This window comes from Pholis gunnellus (assembly GCF_910591455.1).
Source record: "Pholis gunnellus genome assembly, chromosome: 11".
Taxonomy (NCBI): domain Eukaryota; kingdom Metazoa; phylum Chordata; class Actinopteri; order Perciformes; family Pholidae; genus Pholis; species Pholis gunnellus.
The window spans coordinates 12,512,952-12,532,725 of NC_136538.1; the positions used below are offsets into that span (position 1 = coordinate 12,512,952).

The window sequence follows — 19,774 nt, forward strand, 5'->3', positions numbered from 1 at the left end:
ATGTCACTGAAAATTTCAGTCACTAGTACACAGCGTTAGAGTATAAACAAGTACATAAAAACACACATATGTAGACTTGAATACAAATAACATTATTTGATTAGTGTCTACTCAACAAAAGGGTGGTGTCACGATTAGGCTTTGCCTCTGTCTTCTGTGTGTCTTTGTGTTTCTCCACTGTCAGCCACTCCCTCAGCCTAATCCCTTCACCTGCCTCTGATCATGAATCAAGCACTTTCCCCCTCATCAGCACAACTCTTCTCACCTGTTCTTCCCTCTTCATAAACTCCTTCCCCTCAGTCACTCCCTGCCAGATCCTTGTAATGTCTACCTGCCTGTTCGGCTTGTCCTGTTCCTGGTTTCCCTGTCTGCCTGCCCGGTTTCAGTCCTGCTGGATTTCCCCCCCTCGTCTCTAGTCTCGTCCGTGGATTCCCTGTTGTATTTCTGTAAGTCTCCTGTTCCGATCTCATCATCGATTAAAATTCCTGCTTCACTCTACTCTGCCTGGTCTGCGTTTGAGTCCTCCACCATGCCCCGTGACATGTGGTGTGTTACTACAACATTGGCTGTGTGAGTGTTGTCTCTGATGATGTCTCATCCAGGCATGGCTGACTGCTCCATATTCAATTTGGATGCCTGCTTAGCCTGCTTTTATTGCATCTCTTCAGGTCAAACACAGACAAGTTACCACACTGCACTAATATTACACCTCCTGTCAACATGTTACATGTAAGTTACCAAACCTTGTTGACATAACAAATCTCTTAAGGCACCTTATTTTAAAAAAACAGTTTTTGTTGTGCCTTTTCCACAAGCAGTCGGTGTTCTGGGTCCAGTTAAGAGTGTAAAGAATTTGGATGCTGAGGAATTCAAAACTATCCATCGCATCGCCAGAAACACTAAATGGTGACAAGCGTTGTCCTAGTTGTCATCTGCAAATTTAGTAATCTGATATTTTGCAACATAGTCTTCTAAATACGTGTAAAGCAGCACGTGGACTGAGACAGAAACCCTGTAGCGCTCCTGTGCTGCACAATATATACAGTGTGTACGTAATTTAGCTGTTTCTGTGACCGATGCACCAGCAATTCACACTTCTTGCCTAGCTTTTTAAGTCAGAAATATTTGCTGCACAAGTTCCCAGCGCAGTCGCAAATATTACTAATTTAAAAAAACCAACCTCTAGTCTCAAATGGTTATTTGATTAATCAAATACTGTAGCAATAATGGTCAAGGTTGGTCCACAACATATTACATCAGTTTTGCTGTTTGTGAAACTGTGGGAAAACGGAACAGCCCTTCTTTCTCAGGATACCCTTATTGTGTAATATTGATAGGTTAACACACACACACAACTCATGGGAACTAGCTGGCAAATAGGGTCACGCAGAAGAACAATGCTAATCTGTGCTCCAGTCACCGTGGAAGTACAGGAAATAATAAAGATGGCTGTTTTCTTTGTGGGAAGTCCGAGCTGGGTATTATGTTTGGTGTCAGCAGAGATCCAACAGTATTTATAAAAGCCACTCTCAAACAGATTTATTACATAAAAAGGTCCAAGTCAGAGAATACATCACCAAAAAAACAGCTTGTATCAATATTCAACTTTGCAGTAAGAATCTTCGTATAAAATGCGAATATATTAATAGTAGGGATATCAAAGCAGTGATACAATTCAAAGTAATACAGTAACTTTAACAGATTATAAAAACTGTCATTCTAAGAGTAGAAGCACATTGGTGTATAATATGGTTCTATTACAGCCTTTACTTTTACCCTTTTACCTTTACCTCTAACATTTACTACAGTTGTGGCAAATGATCCCACAGTAAATCTACAATCATTAGTGTTGAACCCTCCCTCACACACACACAGGTTACGTCAGTGCATACAAAAACACTCATATTCTGTCACTGGTGTGAGCTCTGCCTTCGAGCTGATGTTGGATCATAGACTTCAGAGCGCTGTACCTGCAGAGGCGAGAAAACACCCAGTGCAATGTTGTGACTCATTGATATGTCAGAGGATCAAGCTGACGGGTGTTACATGTTAGAAGGATCAATTCAATGGTTTCTTTCATAGAATTTCTTGATATATAAAATCCTTTACCACTTGTAGTTACAATGAGTTTGTGCGTTCGAGCCCACATGCCGTAAATCAATGACACACACACAAAACATAATATGAGGTGGACATCTCAATCCTATGCGTTTTTGATTCCACAATCTTGAAAACAGTGACCGATGACTGTTTTTCACAAACACTATCCTCATTGAAGGTCTTGTTTTGATTCCGTACTTCCGGCCTCAGTAACAGACATTGGCTTCACATAGTGAAATAGACCGTCATTAAAGAAGCCTTTGTGTCTAGACTGGAACCAATTGTGTAACTGTTTGAGTTGAGAGACTCTTGACTTACTTTTTGGTCAGCTTGTTTATCTCACGTTCCTCTTCCTCTTTAAGTTTCACTACAAAGCTGTCTAAAACAGGAATTTCAAACTTTATGTATTGGGCAACCTGGGGAGAAAAAGATTCAAACATATCAGCACAAGCACATAATGCCTCTGTTCACAGCTGTCACCAGCATGGAGGCATAATACAATAATAAATTATAGTAAATGTTGTACTAAAGGTAAAAATACTAAAAGGTGACCTATTGCATGTCTACACACAAGAGGCTTTCCAGTAGAAGGTAAAACACAGTAGAATAGCTAACAAGATTGCATTCACCTCCACTGTGTTGGAGTGGAGTAAGAAAAAATATGTGTATATTTACAAACCCTACATATAAAAAAACAAAACTATGGCTAGATATAGAGGTACATTATTTGGATGAACTGACCCTTTAACTTGTGTTACTGAGTTGACAATCCAGCAACGTTCTCCAGCAACAGCTTTTATTTATTTCCCAGGTCAGTCACAACAAAATGCTGTCGGCCATCTTAGCCTATTGTCAGTCCCGAAACAGGATATCTTTCCTCGGCTTGCTAAATTTAACCCAACTGTTCATTGTATCATTCTGTGTCTATGTTTAGGACAACAAAAAATAGAAAAGGGGTCACTTATCGAGTCCAAGACAAGAGGACGTAGAGAGTGGTGGCAGAAGGCCCAGACTCACATCATATGTAACTTCCTCTCCCAGGTCCACCTCCGTGATCAAGATTTTGGAGATCTTCTCACAGGGACCATAAAGCACACGAGACACCAGCGGGTATTCACCATCCCTCAGTCGGGTCCTTTCTACAACGATTTAGACAAATACAACAAACACACACAACACAACATTTCTACTGACAAAACCCCAATGAGTAAGTTGGTAAGTTGGGTAATCGTAATGAGTAATGGTAAATTACGACCTACCTCCAGATTCGTGCACCATATAAAGGACAAACTCTTCAGATTTATTCTCCACCTTAAAAAAAGACACAAACACAGATTATGTCCGGTTCAACTGAAGGATCACTTGAGATGTAACGTGTGTCTTACTGCTTACTCTGAACTTGTGCAGCAGCAGGTTGAGGACTTGTCCAGTCGTCATGGAGCTGTTCACTCGTACGTTAGTGACCGATCCAAAGGCTGGAGTAAATACAGATGTCTGGAAGCAGGAGAAGCAAAAGTACACAAAGTATTAGGAACTTTGCTACATCAACACTTGAGGGATTCCTGGAATTGAACTCTTTAGACATTTTGAACGGGAAGGAAATCCCTCAGTCCAAAGCTGGAATCTGTTCAATAAAAACACATTCAGGAGAAACTGATGAAGACACACAGTGTAACTTTGTATCATGTGACATATTAATGAAATCAGCCCACAACAGGCAATTGTGAAACTCAGCACTAGTACAGGCACACCCGCACAGGAAACTTCTTCCCTTCTACACCTGGAAATGTGTCATCAACGGGGTACATTAATGCGTGTACGTGTACGCGTGTTGTGTTTGTTGTACCTTGTGGTTGTAAAAGTGTCCGTTGATTGAGAACCGGTGTGTTCGCAAGCGCTGCAAATCTCTGGCAGTGTGTGTCCTTGACCTCCTCTGAACCCGCATGAAGGAGGCGTCACTCCTAGTCCTCAGCAGCTGAGGAGAATCCTCCTCCTCCTGACCACACATGTCGCCACCTCAGAGTCAACAAAAACACATTTCTCTTAATGCATGCATTATATACATTAGCAGCTATGCATGGCAGTTACACTGGAAACAAGTTATACAACATTTGCAAACAGTTTTACATAAAGATGGATCAGCATAATGGTGTTCCACATGCTAGGTATTCACATTTTGTCTGATGCCTGGCCCAATTGTCTGAGTAATTTTGATAATCACATATGTTTGGAGGATTAAATGACAATTACTATATACGTTTATTCAATTAGGTCAGACTAATGTATACTAACTTAACTTAAGTTAACACTTAACACACATATATATGATTTGTTAATTCTTAACAGGGGGACGGAGAAAGAGAAAGGAAAGTCGCAATTAAAGAGCTGTCTGCTACTTCAGCACCGCGGACAGCGCCGTGGATTTCTCAATACATATTTATAAACATATACTTTTGCTCTGTGTGTGAGTTTAATCAAAATCATTCTAAATTCTAAATAATTTGATATCCTCTAACAGCATTAAGATCACCATGTGACAAACCCAGACAAATGATCTGAGTCAGCAGAGGAGTAAATGACTCGGTATAGTCTAACCCTGGTTATTTATAGAGTTAGTGATCTGATCTAGGTGGCATCTCATGCTAATCTGTGCTCAACATGGGAGCCAACCTTTCCAATGGAAACGTTCAATTAAACACGTGTGGCGCTCTAATCTGTTTCAACATGTGTTTGTAATCTACATTAATCAATCAAGTGTTGTGTGAGTGTGTGAGAATGACTGCACGTGTGCTACTCACTCGCTGGTCCACTCTCTGTGCCCGGTGAGTTATTGTTAGACTCGGCTGAGAGCTGCTTTGCCAAACCCGATCTATCGTTCCTGTAGAAAGACAGAGGAACAACGTCTTTATTGTTTGTTAACATTTCTAGCACTCTCTATATAGCATACTTGTGAAAATGAAGCTAACGCCGGGGGACACTTAGCTTAGTTTAGCCCAAAGACTGGAAGCAGTTATGTTGATACCTAATTTCTTGTTTGTTTGTTGTTGGTAGGCTTTTACCTTTGGTTACTCCCTTCTTCCAGTCTTCATGTTAAGCTAAACTAATTTAGCTAAATGCATCCAGGTGTTTGCTGAGCTAACTTTCCTTGTTTTTAGTGAAACAACCCGGAGAAGAATATTTTCATTGTAGATAAATCTGCCATCTGCAATCAATTCCTTGTTCAATTAATTCATCGTTTTGCTCATAAATGACTGAAACAGTGAGAATGATGTATTCAATTTGCTTGTTTTTAAAACCCAAATAGATTCACTTTATAACTCTGCCAAGCAGCTTATGAATATCATATATGATACAGAAATTTGAGAAGTTGGAACCAGTGAATGTTTTGGACCTTTAAAATGTGTTGCCAATGCAAAAAAGAAAATGATGTATGTAGCTTTTGCATGTTGTTCTTTAATTTGTTATTCTGTTTTAGGCCTAACTATTTATATTTCCTTCACTGTTACATGCTGTAACATGTCAGTCTCTTATTTTACACAGCCAAATCTTGAGTACAACACCATCATGTATAGGCCTACCACACAGGTAAAAGGAGTTTTCCTAGTTTCCTTAAGGGTGGGGACGCTGATGAACCACAAGGTCAGGGATTTTAGTTTGTCTTTGTCTGCTATTGTGTGAGAGATCCCTGTTGCCAGTGGTGTAATCACACGTCCCACATCTGTTTGTTCAGCACATGAAGTCATCTGTGTCAGTCTGCACCGAGTTATCATACCGGTTGAGACGAAATCTTTCATTGTCGTCGTACATCTGAAGTCTGATTGGGCGGCGCAGACCCCAGTAGATGTTCAGCAACCCCTCAAGGATTAGCTCGCCATCCTCCTACACACACACACACACACACACACACACATAAAAATGATCATCAGCACTCATGGTCAGAGGGGATATCCTGCTGGCCGCCTGCCACAGCACTCAATGTCAGGTGTACGTGCAGGAACATTCGCTCACAGCTATACAGGGTGAACCCTCTCATCTTGGAGAAATCCCGTCAGGTTTTTGACCCACCCTTTTCTACACAGTACAAGGGTGAAGTCACGCCTGAGAAGGCAGCAATAATGAAAACAGAGACATGACTGCTTTGGGTCACGTACATGCAGGGGGAGATGTTTTGATTTCACAGAACTGAAACTCTAAATTTGGAAGAAACCCCTTTTGTTCTGAATACAGAAATAAAACAGTGTCACCCGGTTTTTCAGTTGGCTTATGAATGTAAAAAAAGAATGAATAAAGCATGTTGGACTGAATAGTGAAGCCTGAGATCACGTTTTTTGTGCACATATTGCAACTGAACCAGTAATGATTACAATTTTACAGCACAACAACAGATCAGTTTCCTTTCGTCTCAAACAGCTTTTTATACAATCACAATAACTTCTTTGATACTCCAGAATACAATGTAGATCTTTTAACACAAATCTGCTGATGGAAAAAGTCTATAAATCTATTCGTCATAGAGATTTTAACACCAGAGTGAAACAGATTCCAATTGTCAGAAGGCAGTGAGAAGTGTTTACCCTGTGGCCTTTTTGGTTAAATCCAAAGCTATTTCATATCAAATTGTGAGCTCATTAGAGATAAAGGGTGAATTATTTGCAGTTGTGGAATGTAAGTACATTTACTCAAATACTGTATTCAAGTACTTTTTTGAGGTACTTGAGTATTTCCATTTTATGCCGCTTTATATTTGCCCCACACTATATTTTCGAAGCCAATATTGCACTTTAAACTCCACTACTTTCATCTGACAGCTTTAGTTACTCGTGACTTTGCAGAATTAGATAACTAATACAAAATGTAACTCAACAAATACATTATGATATATTATTACAGGTTGAGATACACCGCAGTACATACCCTATATGTATGCACACTTTAATATATCTCTATTTATAATCCAGCAATATAATAAACCTTATTCAGAAATGGGTAATTCTTTTTAATGACTTAAAAGAATCACAAACAAAATCAAACGTCATGAAACCAAGGAAAACTGATTAACCACATTGGTTGTAGTTAAAAACTGCAAATTTAGATTTAGTATACGTATTTAGTATTCCTGTTGTCTCGGACCATGGGACCCCTGACACACTAATGCATTCATGAAAGTAGTTCATATGAGGATCTCAGACTGCTTTTTACACAAACAACTTAAGGAGCTGAACTGATTATTCATGCTGAGCCTCTAAATGTATTCCTTTGTGTTTATAGACTGTTAATGGTTTCATTTCGATGGATATGTTCCGATCGTTATGTCACAATTGCACGGCGGTGGGATTAAAAGGAGGCTTGTCAGTGAGAAAAGTGCAAACTACTGAAAGAATAATAATACTGGAGATGAACAGTCGGTTTAGTGCCATTCTTAGATGGATTTTAATTGTAATGCTGAAGTGTCAGAGAAAAGAGAGAAGAAACAGAAAGCGGGTTTTCGGAGGTGAGGCAGATTGCTCCCAGGGCTTCATTGTTTCTGGAATATAAACAGTCAGAGCAGCTGCACCGCTGAACCATGCTGACCCGCCACTCCTGAGTTTCCTGAACAGCCATGAACACACCCTCTCTCACACACACACACAAATCCCCAGAGATGAGAGTAAGGTCAGCAGAGCTATTTTTGGAAGTAGTGGTTAATCGCTGTGCCTCAGGGTGTTTCTATAAAGCCTGGATACAAACTCCGGGCCGGTCATACTCAACTGAGCGAACGAGCCTTCTCTCTGTTTCACTCTACATGTATCCAAGGTAAGAGTGCTTCTTCTTTTGTTGTTTATTGTCAGCTACTCTTTATTATAGAGCTTACAATTTAGCAATTTCTACAAGTTGATTTTAAAGAACGTGTAGCAACATGACATACTTTACTTGTTACAAACCAGATAGAAGATAAGAAACACACATTATGAAATAGAAATTGTAATTCACAGTATCAAACTAGGAAAGAAGGGTATGTATAGTTATTAGTTTATCTGTTATAATAAAACAATTAAAATGCTAAATGCTAAAAGACCGCAAATGCAGTTACTGTAAAGAGTTTTAGCAGCAAAGGGACAGACCCTAATTAAAAACAGAAAATTAAAATCATTACGATTAGTTTTTTAGTAAATAGTTTCATTTATTTTATGTCATTGAAGTCTAGACAAAGAGCCACAGTCTAACATTTTATTTTTCCTATTTTTCTCTCTCCAGCATGAAACGCAGGCGGTTGTTGCTTTCCCTGCCTCACTTACCCACCATCACCGAGACGCTTGAGGACTTGCCTGTCCACCCCTCATCCTCAGCCCAGTCTCTAGAGGACTACATGAGTAGTATTCAGGCCCTTGCACGCCCTGCGGAGGCACTGAGCTGCGGCCTCGTCAGACTCCAGAGGTCCCCCAAGCTACGGCAGTTCTCAAAGGCTCAAATGAAGCTCTCTGTCTCAGCCTCACTTCCTCGCGGCTCTTCCCGCACACTAAGGACTTCCAGACATTACAGTCTGAGTCTAAACAGCCCAGAGGATGTTTCTCTTAAGATGGGCAGAGAAAAAGACTGCAGGGTCATGGACCCTGTAGACTGGCTGTTTGGACAGATAAGGACTTGAGGAGAGACGTTGTTGTGGGACGCACCCGAAAGGCCCTTTGGTGGAATATCTCATAATCCAAAAAGGTTCGAAGAATCGGCTTTATTTATGAAGATTAAAAACAATGCACTGAATGATGAGACTCATTATAAAGGCTGGACAAAGACCCAAACACCAAAGAAAAGTGAAGATCTATTTATTTCTATACACCGAGGACTCAAGTCTACACGTTTACATTGTGTATTGTAAAGACGTAAAGGATATACTTTCTAATAAAATACTAAAATAATCATGAATATTCTCTGCTGTTTCTGAAGTTATTACAAAGAGCTGAATGATTTAACATCAAAACAGTTTCAGGTTCCAGCTTTAAAAGCTTGTAAGAATTGTCTTTGTTTTCTGTTGTTTTCTACCTTGAACTGAAGTTTTGGACTGTTGGTCAAACAAAACAAAACATTTGAAGACATCCACTTGGGGACAGTTTTATGACTCTTTGACATTTTAGAGACTAAATGACTAGTTGAAAAAATAATTACCAGATTAAATAATAATGAAAATAGTCGTTAAAACGCTGCTGCCAGGGTTGCATCCACTTATTAAAAGACTGTGAGAGATCGTATCTTTGGGCCAGTAGTGGAATGCATAAAGTGTTACTCGTATACTGTACTCAAGTACAATTTTGACAGAGGCTACTTGAGTTTTCATTTTTTGCTACTAGTACTTTGACTTTGTCATTTCAGAGGAAAACACTGTACTTTTTATCCCTTGACTGTTTAAATCTCAGTTGATTTTCAGACCAAATCTTAAACACAAACCATGTTATTACCAAGTAAAAGTAATGAAGTATCTATTCAAGTACTGCAAGTATTATTCAAGGTACTTTACTTTACAGTTTACAGTAAACATTGCACTTTTTACTCCACTACATTTATTTACTTTAACTAGTTACTTTTCAGGCTAATTATCAAATAAATCATGATATATTATTTTAGGATAAGATAATACTTTATTGATCCCCTGGGGGACACCCAGCAGTATTATTAAAATTAGCCCCACCTTTACCAGCTGCAACATTCAAGTAATGTACATATTAATGCAACAATTATAATCTAATAATATGATATTATTCTGAGACGGGCCATTCTGCATGATCAGTGCTTCCATTTTTTGTACTTTAAGTATATTAAAGTACAAAATATATTATATATGATGCTAGTACTTGTGTACCGTTATTTAAAGGAATCAGTGCTATTATCATCAACAGACTCCAACTGGTCCAGATTGCATCTGTCAAACCTTTAAGCCATATCAACCTTGGCACCACATCACTACAGTCTTAAAATACCTCCACTGGCTTCCTGTCTCCCACCGGTTCAACTTCATAATCCTGGTCTTCACATAGAAAGCCAAACACCAACTTTACTGTGGTATTGCTACTTTGACTACTACTTGTTATTACTAGAGATGCTCCTCAACATACTCGATACAGCCACTATACGCTGCATACACATGATTAATATTTGGCTTATTAGACATTTCCCCATTGTGGGATTAATAAAGGATAATCTTATTTTATCTTATTAATATAACACTCACAGGGGCCATTTTAATGAGCACTTAGAATACTTTCATACTTAATAGAGTTTATAAATGTGACTTGTAAATGGTATATTACTTTAACTTCAGTAAAGGATCTGAATCCTTCTGTTAAACACTTCAATAGACCAACTTTTTTTGCAGTGAGCCTCAAATCTAGACAATCGTATCCCACACTGTCATCTAGTGGTAATCAGTGGTGCTACAGCGGTGGCATTGTAAACTAAAAAGTACCCGATACAGCCACTATGCGCTGCATACACATGATTCGTATTTGGCTGAACGCAGCAGACAAGCACAGGCAGATACATTCAGCCCCTCCTGTGAAAGACCTTGGACCAATATCAGCAAGGCTGCTGCCGAGCCTTGAAGGGGCAAATACCTCAAGCAATCAGCATCATCTACATGCTTACAAATAATACAGTTGTACTTGGCATTCATGTTAGAGCTTGTTTTCTGGTTTATTGCTTCAAAGTCAAACATTTCCAGCCACAACATGACTAACACACATCACCTGACCTCACCTGCAGACCACACTTTCAATTCTACTGTTTTCACACAGGACCTGTTTCCATCAGGTAATAATCAATAATAATAATCAATATAATCAATATAAATTATAATCAATAATCAATATAAATTATCAATATAATCAATATAAATTATAACAACAAACACTCGGAAATGCCGGGTATAGATGATGACAGTAAAAGTCTGTCTGGGAGCTATGGTGCACGTCTCCAGCTGGTTTTCATCTAAACTCATTCAACAGAGTCACTGTAGTTTCTAGAAGGTAACATTAGGAGTTTCCAAATGTTGGTCTTAACCCAAGAATGTTACTGCTGAGTAATGGCCCTCATTCCCACAAATATCTAATGAGTAAGTCGTGAGTAACCTTGAGCCTCACTCCATCATCTTTACCGATGTCACTATATCACGGAAAGCATAGCCTATTACTGCACAACAATAGACCATTTTATTTATGATCATATGTCATAGTGTGACATATATACACCATTACAGCTATCACCATGCTATCACCATGTATTTTGTAACAATACAGTAACAAACAAGTTCATTTGATGGCTGTTTTGAAGCTTTTGAATGTATAACTTGATCTTCCTCAGCAGATGCTGTTTTCCCAGTTGTCAAGCGACGGTTTTCTTAGCACTTTAAGGACACCTCATCCATGTTAGATTAAAAATTTAAATCTTTGACATTGGAGAAAACATTCAAACACCAATCTCACCACAGCGTCTATCTTGCAGCTGTTCTGGAGCTTTGGATTGTATCACATACGATGAACATCTTAGATCAACAGCTTCTGAATAAACTTGTGGCTAGATTGTTTTGTCAGCTGCAGTTATGAACTTTCAATCAACATTTCTGTGGTTTCAAATTGTAATTCTATCTCTAATGGTTTCATGTCTTAGTTTTATTTCTCATTGTATTTATTTGAGTAAATATTCAATCATGAGTCAAAATGTGTAACTCTTGCCACTAAAACAACAACAGCTGATACTATGTTCTATGTTCCTATAAGTTATCACGTTGTATAAGAGAAACAGAGATAAGTCGCATAGTGCATCTCTTTAATGCCTCTTACAAAGAGTAAACTTGCACAGAAGAGATCAAACAGGGGAAGGTTATACTTGTTTATTCATCAGGATCCTAATTCATATCATAATATCAGGATCATATTATGTTGGTATAGCTTTATGCAGAAATGCAAATACATTTCCATAACATTAGTTACCAATAAAATAAATATATCGTTCTTGACGAAGGAGCTGATGCATCATATAAAGTTAGCTTATATCAGTGAGTCCTTGTCTGTTCTGGCTAAAACCCTAAACTCCTTTTTTGTCTGTTTTCCATATTTCTCACCAAACTGGAGCCTTGGTCAGCCTGCGTTACAGCAGAAAGCAACATCACCGGTTGTCACTGCAGCAGTCTGTTTTTACAGCTACCACACTTGAGAAATATATATATTTAGTTTATTCTGGACTGAATCTATTTAGCTATTAGTGAAGCAACACGTTCTGGTAGAAAAACTAACTTGCAATTTAAAAGATGAGACACTCTTTCAATTCCACAATAAAGCTTGAAACTACTCATTACAAGTGTAAGCGGTGTAATGCAATGTCTTGAGTCATTCTCAATAATGAGTTCTGTTTCTCATCAAATCAATCAATCAGTTTTGAGTAAAAACTATGACAATCAAGCTATTGTATCCTTGTTTTTGATTAATATTGGGTCATATTGTGGTATCACTGCTCCTTCTATTTTACATGTGTATGTTGCATGTACATATGTTATGTCTGTGGCTTTGGGGGGATTTTCCCAGAACGACGCAATAGTGAGTCTAACTGGTGGGATAAAAAAGAGGGATGGATCATGACCAACCTGCCCTAAACCCCATACACACTCAAAAACCTTCTGGACACAAAGGGGAACTCCTGACCATAAAACCCATAGAATAATGATCAAACAAATAACCAAACACAGCACAACAGCAAAACGTTTACTGTGGAAATACTTTGCTAAGCAGTTAGTGTACATAACTGAAATCTGAGACTCCTTCTTTCCTTCCATTTTCATTTTGAGGTAAAGGGGATTTTTTGTGGTTTGCCATCCGTTTGGCATGTCGGAATGGCAGGTTTGTGCTCAGAAGCTTATTTGGTCTCAGGTTTTCTGTCCTCATTATCTGCTTACAAGTGGTGGTTTAACTGGTTCCAGTTGTGTATGTGTGTAACCCATTTTATAACAGTGTATGTCCTGTAATCCAAACGCCCACACATACCACCGAGCAATCGTCAAACACTCCCTGTTTACCTTTTTTATTTCTGCCAGTACTCTCTCCTGTCAGGTGATCTGTCTGAGTTTTTCTTACCTCGCGAGTCCTCAGCTGGAAGTTTTTCCCTTCGTGGTAACAGTTGTAGGTCCTAAGCAGTGACAAGATGGCAGACCTGAATATGAACACAAGACCCCGAAGGGCATTAGCACTCATAGCTCTCACACAATGGTGACATTTAATACATCGACATTGTTATTTCACTTGATTGAATGTGACTCCTGTGTAGTGAGTGAAATGAAAGGACTTACTTTGGTATAAGTTTCTCTTCACTGAGCTTCACGTAGGTCTGACACTCACCCATTCTGTCTAGAGCCCAGCTGTGGCAGAAAAACACGACAAAACATTAGTAATTCAATAAAGATTGTATTATGTCTGTAACACTGTGTGCAATCATAACTAATAACTGAGTGTGATAGCTAAATTATGATGAGCATGTACAGAAAATGTGAGTATGTGCTTATAAAAAGATGATGGCCAACCTCATAGAAATATATATATTTATAAAATGAATATAAAATATGAACATTAGTGTAATGTGTTGTATGTTTCACTTTTGATCCACTTTGAGGATTGGAAATCAAAAGTCTTTTGAACAAATTGCTCCGGTGGTAAAAGCAGGGACATGGACTTAGCAGAAATCACATGGTGTGGTTGACACAGAGCCAACGGAGTAACATGTTGTGGCAAAGCTCAATAAAGCCTGTAAAACACAGTGTCTTCTGTCTCTTTCAAGGACAATGCCTGCTACTGTGGCAAGTTTCTAATAAACAGTTAGCATCATAATAATGATAAAAACACTACTAGTCTTCTCTGTTGCACAGTTTCTAAAGAACACAACCAATCTGCAACATCTGTGTCTTTTTTGTCCATTAAATTTAGTTCACAGTAAAAAAACAAAAGGACACCTATTAACCACTGTGTCCTTCGGAATGTCACGTCTTTTCTGACAAGACAGAGGAATGGTGGCCCTGATCCCTGTATCCTAATTCCTGTGTCCATATATCTCAAAGGGAAAGTGCCGTGGGGAATTTCCTGATTTGGAAAGCCCAGCTCAGAGTATGCGGGGGGAGGAGCAAGAGTATAAAACGGCAACATGTGGCTCAGAGGCTCAGTGTCAACACTCAGCTCGTCTCCAGAATGAAGCTTTGTCCTCAGTCAGTCCGCAGGCTCGCCTTCTTGAGCCTCTGCTTTGTCCTGATCACAGGTAGGAATCATCGATGCTTATTCTTTCATAAAATCTGAATAAATGTGGGGATTCATGTTTTATTGGGGTAAAGCTGTCTGAGCATGCTAACTTGCTATAACCTGATCGCTGCTCATGTTTTACTGAATTGAATTAACTTATAATCTTGTTACTGTGTCTGTGCAGTGAGAAAGTCACACAGCACGTTCGTCCCGGGAAGATGTTTGTGTCCACACACGCAAGCAGGAGTCAGAGGGCAACTGAAGGAGCTCACAGTCTACCCTAAAAGCCCCAGCTGTGACAGAGTCACAGTAATGTGAGTTTCAGATCCTGCAGAGACACGCATGGATGTATGCACACACATGTCCAGATGAGTAAATATGAGGGTTTGCATGTGTTTTTCAGAGTGACACTGAAGAGTAACAACAATCCAGTGTGTCTGAATCCAGAGGCGCTGCTGGGCAAACAACTGATACGCTGCTGGAATAGGTGAGAGCCTTGATCAGTGACTTCTAGTTACCTTCAGTAACCAACTGTGCCTCTCTAAGGGTTTTTAAAAAGGGATACTACAGCTTTGTCAACCCTCATAGTACCATATAATCCTTCAATTTAGATTAATTTGCACATGAAAACAATATGTAATGTACCTATTACACAACAGCATAATAATTTAGCCCTGCGTCCTGACTGGTTATAGAGGGGTTCCACCCATCTTCATATTTCCCGTAAATCACCGCCAACTGTATCTTATTTGTTGCCAAGCCAGTTCTTGTAGTAACAAAGCACCTAGCTGAGCAGTTTCTTTGTCTTTCCTCCATTATTTGCTATATTATCAGACAAAAAATAATGAGTTTGTGCCTCTGGTTTTCTTTATTAGAATCCAAATTTGCAATATATTCATGCTTTCCTTTCTCAGTGTAAATGATGGATTCTTCCTTAAAAGCTGTTCATGGCACAAGAAATATTGTATCCAAATATTTGACTTGATGTCTGATACGTACAAGGAATATCATTTCACAGCCCTTCCTCCAGGCTTAAGTCTATGCTTCTGTGTGTGTTTTCTAGAGCTCAAAAGTTGGGTCGTGATGTGACGCTTTGCCTGAAGAGGAGGAGGAGGGGGAGAGGTCGTCAGCGCCAGCGCTCTCGACAGAGGAGCCGGGGCCTCAACAGAAAAGCCTCATCCTCTAATTCCCAATAGTCAACCAGCCTGACGAATGACACAAAGCTACTGCACGGAGAGAAGCGTGTACATGCTGTTTTTTGCCACACTGGGATGCCTAAAATAAACAGCACACTACCACTTTTCTTTCTAAATAATCGTCACAGAGCTGTAAATCAAACTTTCTTTGTAGGCCAGCAGCAGGGAGTGTTACTTTATCTGTGCAAATGACTGATGTTATCTTGAAAATTGAGCCCTGGAGGCTTGTCAAAAGTGTTGACAGTTTTAGCTTTAAAACACTGTTGAATGGTCCAAAATGGTCTGTTTATGTGTAATTCTGTGCATGCAGCTGGAAAAGCTAACTGAAAGACTGAGTTGGTTATTTATTTTTATATCAATATGAGCATTTTTCAGACATTGTGTTTTTTTAAATAAATATATCAGCAAAAACATTGTGACCTTGTGTGCTATTTATTGTTGAAACTCCTGGTTATCTTTAGAGCGGAATGATGGTAAAGACAATTACTTCCTTGGCAGGATATGAGAGGTCACCCACATTCTTTAGTTAATAAACTACAGGATGTGAGTCAGCGGCAGGCACAAAGCAAACATGTCTCACTTAAAACATCTGCACAAACAACAGGAGCTAACTGTGTGCTGTATTGTAACACAACAGTATAAATATATATTTCCATGGCACTCTCCATGTGAATAAGAGCATTTTTGGAAACTATCACACCATTATTTTTTTTGGACTACTGCTGTTGTTGCACAACTAAGACATCCAGGTGATCGGGGCGTGACAAGAGAGCATGCACGCACACACACACACACACACACCCACCCACACAAACACACACACAAGATGTTTGCCTACTGTTGCTTTGTGCCCACATCAATCTGGGTAATGGAAAGTGAATAACTAGGCATGTGCTAACCTGATTTATCTTCCAGCTAAAACACCTACTAGCATTGATATAAGCTCTTGCATATCTGATATGTGAGCCTGTTACCTTAATGCTTGACAGCACAAGGGGGGTAAGATGGAAAGTGAAAGTAAACTGCTGAACAAGTTGGCCTTTGTTCTAGGTCGAGCTGGGTAATTTAAGGGACTTTTCATATCTCATATGTTATCGATGAATACAATTCAAGCAGCTGCCTTTAAAGTCAAATATTAATCGGAGACGGAGTTAGACAGAATACTGATTGAGAGGACAGCTGTGAAGATAACAGTCTTGTTAGTGGATGGCAAGTGGCCAACAGAAGCCCCCTTCAAATCCAAAGTACTTTATAATCTATACAGAAATTGGATCTTTTACACCATTATGTTTGTGTGACAGCTGTAGTTACTGCAGATTGAGACGTTAAACACCAAATCTAGTCCATCAGTTTATTACATTTGCTGCATCGTTTTATAAAAAGCTACAGTATATCAATTACTAAAGATAATCTCAACCAAATACAACATTAAAATTCTGCTTAATGCATCAGTAATAATAGTCATAGTAATAATACAACTACAAAAATTATACAAATACTAAAATACACTAAACACTGATAGAGGCTATTATGACAAATGCTTAAACTTCTGATACTTTTAAGTATGTTGTGCTGATAATAGCTCTGTACTTTTAGTCAAGTATAGTTTAGCATTCAGGACTTGAACTTGAATGTTTTGCTCTGTTGTATTGCTACTTCTATTTAAGTAAAAGATCTTCTTCCACCACTGTTAAAATCCCATTCAAATTTTTTTTTTATTATTACGCAACACTGCTTTGATGAACAACACATCCCAGACCTTAACATTAGCCACCAGCTAAGAATGAGTGTTGACCAAATGTATTAACACCTTCAAAGCAGATTTGCGTAACAACAACACACACACACACACACACACACACACACACACACACACACACACACACACACACACACACACACACACACACACACACACACACACACCTTCATGTAATGACCACATGATTGAAAGTGCGCACCCATTAAATACGCAGTTGCAAATGATTGATTACCAATTTTTATGGTCACATGTCTTAGTTAAAATAACAGATCTTCTATCTTGTCTAACTATAACTTTGCTGTTTGCTACAAGTTGACACTAACAGTTTATATTTCAACACATGATTCTAATGCACGGTATCTAAAATACCTATCCCTGTATCCACAATCATGAAAAATCCACAATCATGATGCTGGTGCCACCTAGTGTCTAAACCGTTGTGTACACTACACTTCCTCATACATAGCTCCATCTTGCTCAGTGCCGATGATGTTCAGTCTGACTTGGATTGGGATCTCTGACACCACCTGCAGGAACATAGCCAGCAGGATAGGGGACAGATGTGCTTTGATGGACTTTGTATGTAGTATTTAAAGTGCTACTGGCTGAGCAATTGGTTGGGACTCTCAATGTTTCTGAGCCTTTTAGTAACCGAGCATAATTTGGTCACATGAGTCCATATGAGTAAAGAAGGGAGAAAGTACTGATGTGTAATTTATTTTGTTATGCAGTTCCACTTTGATATCCTTCATTGTGATATATGACATTCATAATCAATTTAACCAGGTTGGTTCATCATACCCTTGTTTATAATTTGTTTGTAATCGTATCGACTGTCTCACTGAGCTTTCTGTTGTTGTTCTTATTGCCATGCTTTTGCTGCTTTGTCTGTCAACGCACTTTGTAAACTCTGTTTTTAAAGGTGCTATATAAATAAAGTTATTAATATTATTAACGTTATTAGTGGTAAAGAAAATGAGAGAAGATATTTTGAGCTCTGGTACACAGGAATTGATCCTTTTGCATTTCCTGCAGCTGAGACAGAAGTTTCTTTGGAAAGAAATAGACAGAAAAAAACGCTTGCATGTGCAACGATAGTCACCACAAAAACCAGGAAACAGACTGCCCAGTACTGGCCACAGTAACATGCAGACTGGGAAGTGATCTCTAAGAGGAGAGGTGCAGATTCAGCTAAACAATGAACAATGAGCACGAAAGAGGGAATCTTTCAGATTTCTCTCACAATGCTGATCCTCTTATTATCTTTATACGGCTGAAGATTCAAATCCCAAATCCTCTGATCGACTTGATCATAATCTTCATGAAAATCCCTAAAAATATGTTAATTTCAGATGCATGAGCAACAGCACTACTGAGCCCTCCCCTCCCTTTACTGACCCCTGCCCAACTCCACTTTTTATCGAAGGAAACTGCTGACAAAGAAGGTGCATGGGACGGTCAGTCTATCCCTTATACATATTTATAGTAATGGGTGTATGAATATTCCATCACTTAAAGGATTCCAGTCTGTCACCATTATTATGAATTATTCAGACGCTGCACAGGAGATGGACCAAGAGGTCACACTATTGGGTGATGCTAAGATTCGAGTGAATTTACATAATCAGTCTCTTGTCTTTTCTCCTCTTCTTCTTCTTCTTCTTCTTCTTCTTCTTCTTCTTCTTCTTCTTCTTCTTCTTCTTCTTCTTCTTCTTCTTCTTTTGTGACCAAATTACGAATTGCCTCAGTGTGAAAGCTCCCTCGATGGACAAAGAACCTTTATTGCAAGTCTGCTAATTGCTTTGATCATTGCGAGATTCGTTTTCCAATTATCGCACCTACTGTGGTAGCTGCGCCCGGAGACAATCCCACTCCCACGCGTAAAATAATGTCCAGGACAGCTCCAAATAATGCACATACAAAACCTTTTCACAAACGTATATTAAAGACAAACACTTACATTTAATCACTTGCTGAAGATGTGTCTATTTCTTTTGCAGCTATCACTGTGAAGAACGTAGTTTTGTATCTGCAGATTTAAGCTGACGAATAGGGAAGTTTTACATACCGGTCTCATTCCAAAATGCAAAACAAAAAACAGATGTTACACCGTTAGTATCTGCGTCCAACTTCACAACATCCCTGGTCTACAGGGCATTATGTTGTTGTCATGGTTAAACCGCATAATCGCATCGATAACATGTCTTCTTTCCTGTTCATTTTGTGTAGTAGGCTACACTAAGTTTAAGCAGTTTGGTTACTTACCATAGCAGACGTCCGTCTTCTTCCTTAAATCCAACATCGAAGTATTCCGCGCCGTTGTTGGTTATCAGTCTTCATGCCCCTCTTGGCATACGGTATTCCGAGCTGGAAGATAAAACTGACAACAGGATGATCCAATAGAAGGCCATGCTCAGACGCTTTAACCAATCAACGTTGAGTGTGGGCGGGGCGGACATGCATACCTCTCTCCG

The 19,774-nt window shown here is 39.1% G+C and overlaps 2 protein-coding genes across 3 annotated transcripts; one reads left to right on the forward strand and one right to left on the reverse strand.

Annotated features, from left to right (window-relative positions):
* Positions 1 to 1,560: 1,560 nt before the first annotated feature.
* rassf4a (Ras association domain family member 4a) lies at positions 1,561 to 19,649 on the reverse strand. 2 transcript variants are annotated; one of them, XM_079168440.1, is made up of 11 exons: positions 19,566 to 19,649; positions 13,455 to 13,474; positions 13,194 to 13,245; positions 5,873 to 5,979; positions 4,899 to 4,978; positions 3,947 to 4,116; positions 3,493 to 3,594; positions 3,360 to 3,411; positions 3,118 to 3,239; positions 2,419 to 2,516; positions 1,561 to 1,970 (listed from the first exon to the last, which is right to left on the reverse strand). In XM_079168440.1, exons 1-11 carry the CDS (start codon positions 19,566 to 19,568, stop codon positions 1,901 to 1,903), a joined length of 876 nt encoding a protein of 291 aa, XP_079024566.1. In that variant the 5' UTR covers positions 19,569 to 19,649; the 3' UTR covers positions 1,561 to 1,900. The 2 variants fall into 2 exon arrangements, with proteins under 2 accessions (XP_079024566.1, XP_079024565.1); XM_079168439.1 differs by having other exon boundaries at positions 13,194 to 13,269; positions 13,406 to 13,474; positions 19,566 to 19,626.
* LOC306702694 (C-X-C motif chemokine 11-like) lies at positions 14,282 to 15,951 on the forward strand. Its single transcript, XM_079168349.1, has 4 exons — positions 14,282 to 14,361; positions 14,527 to 14,656; positions 14,746 to 14,829; positions 15,406 to 15,951. The coding sequence occupies exons 1-4, from the start codon at positions 14,295 to 14,297 to the stop codon at positions 15,536 to 15,538; spliced, it is 414 nt and encodes a 137-aa protein (XP_079024475.1). The 5' UTR covers positions 14,282 to 14,294; the 3' UTR covers positions 15,539 to 15,951.
* Positions 19,650 to 19,774: the final 125 nt, after the last annotated feature.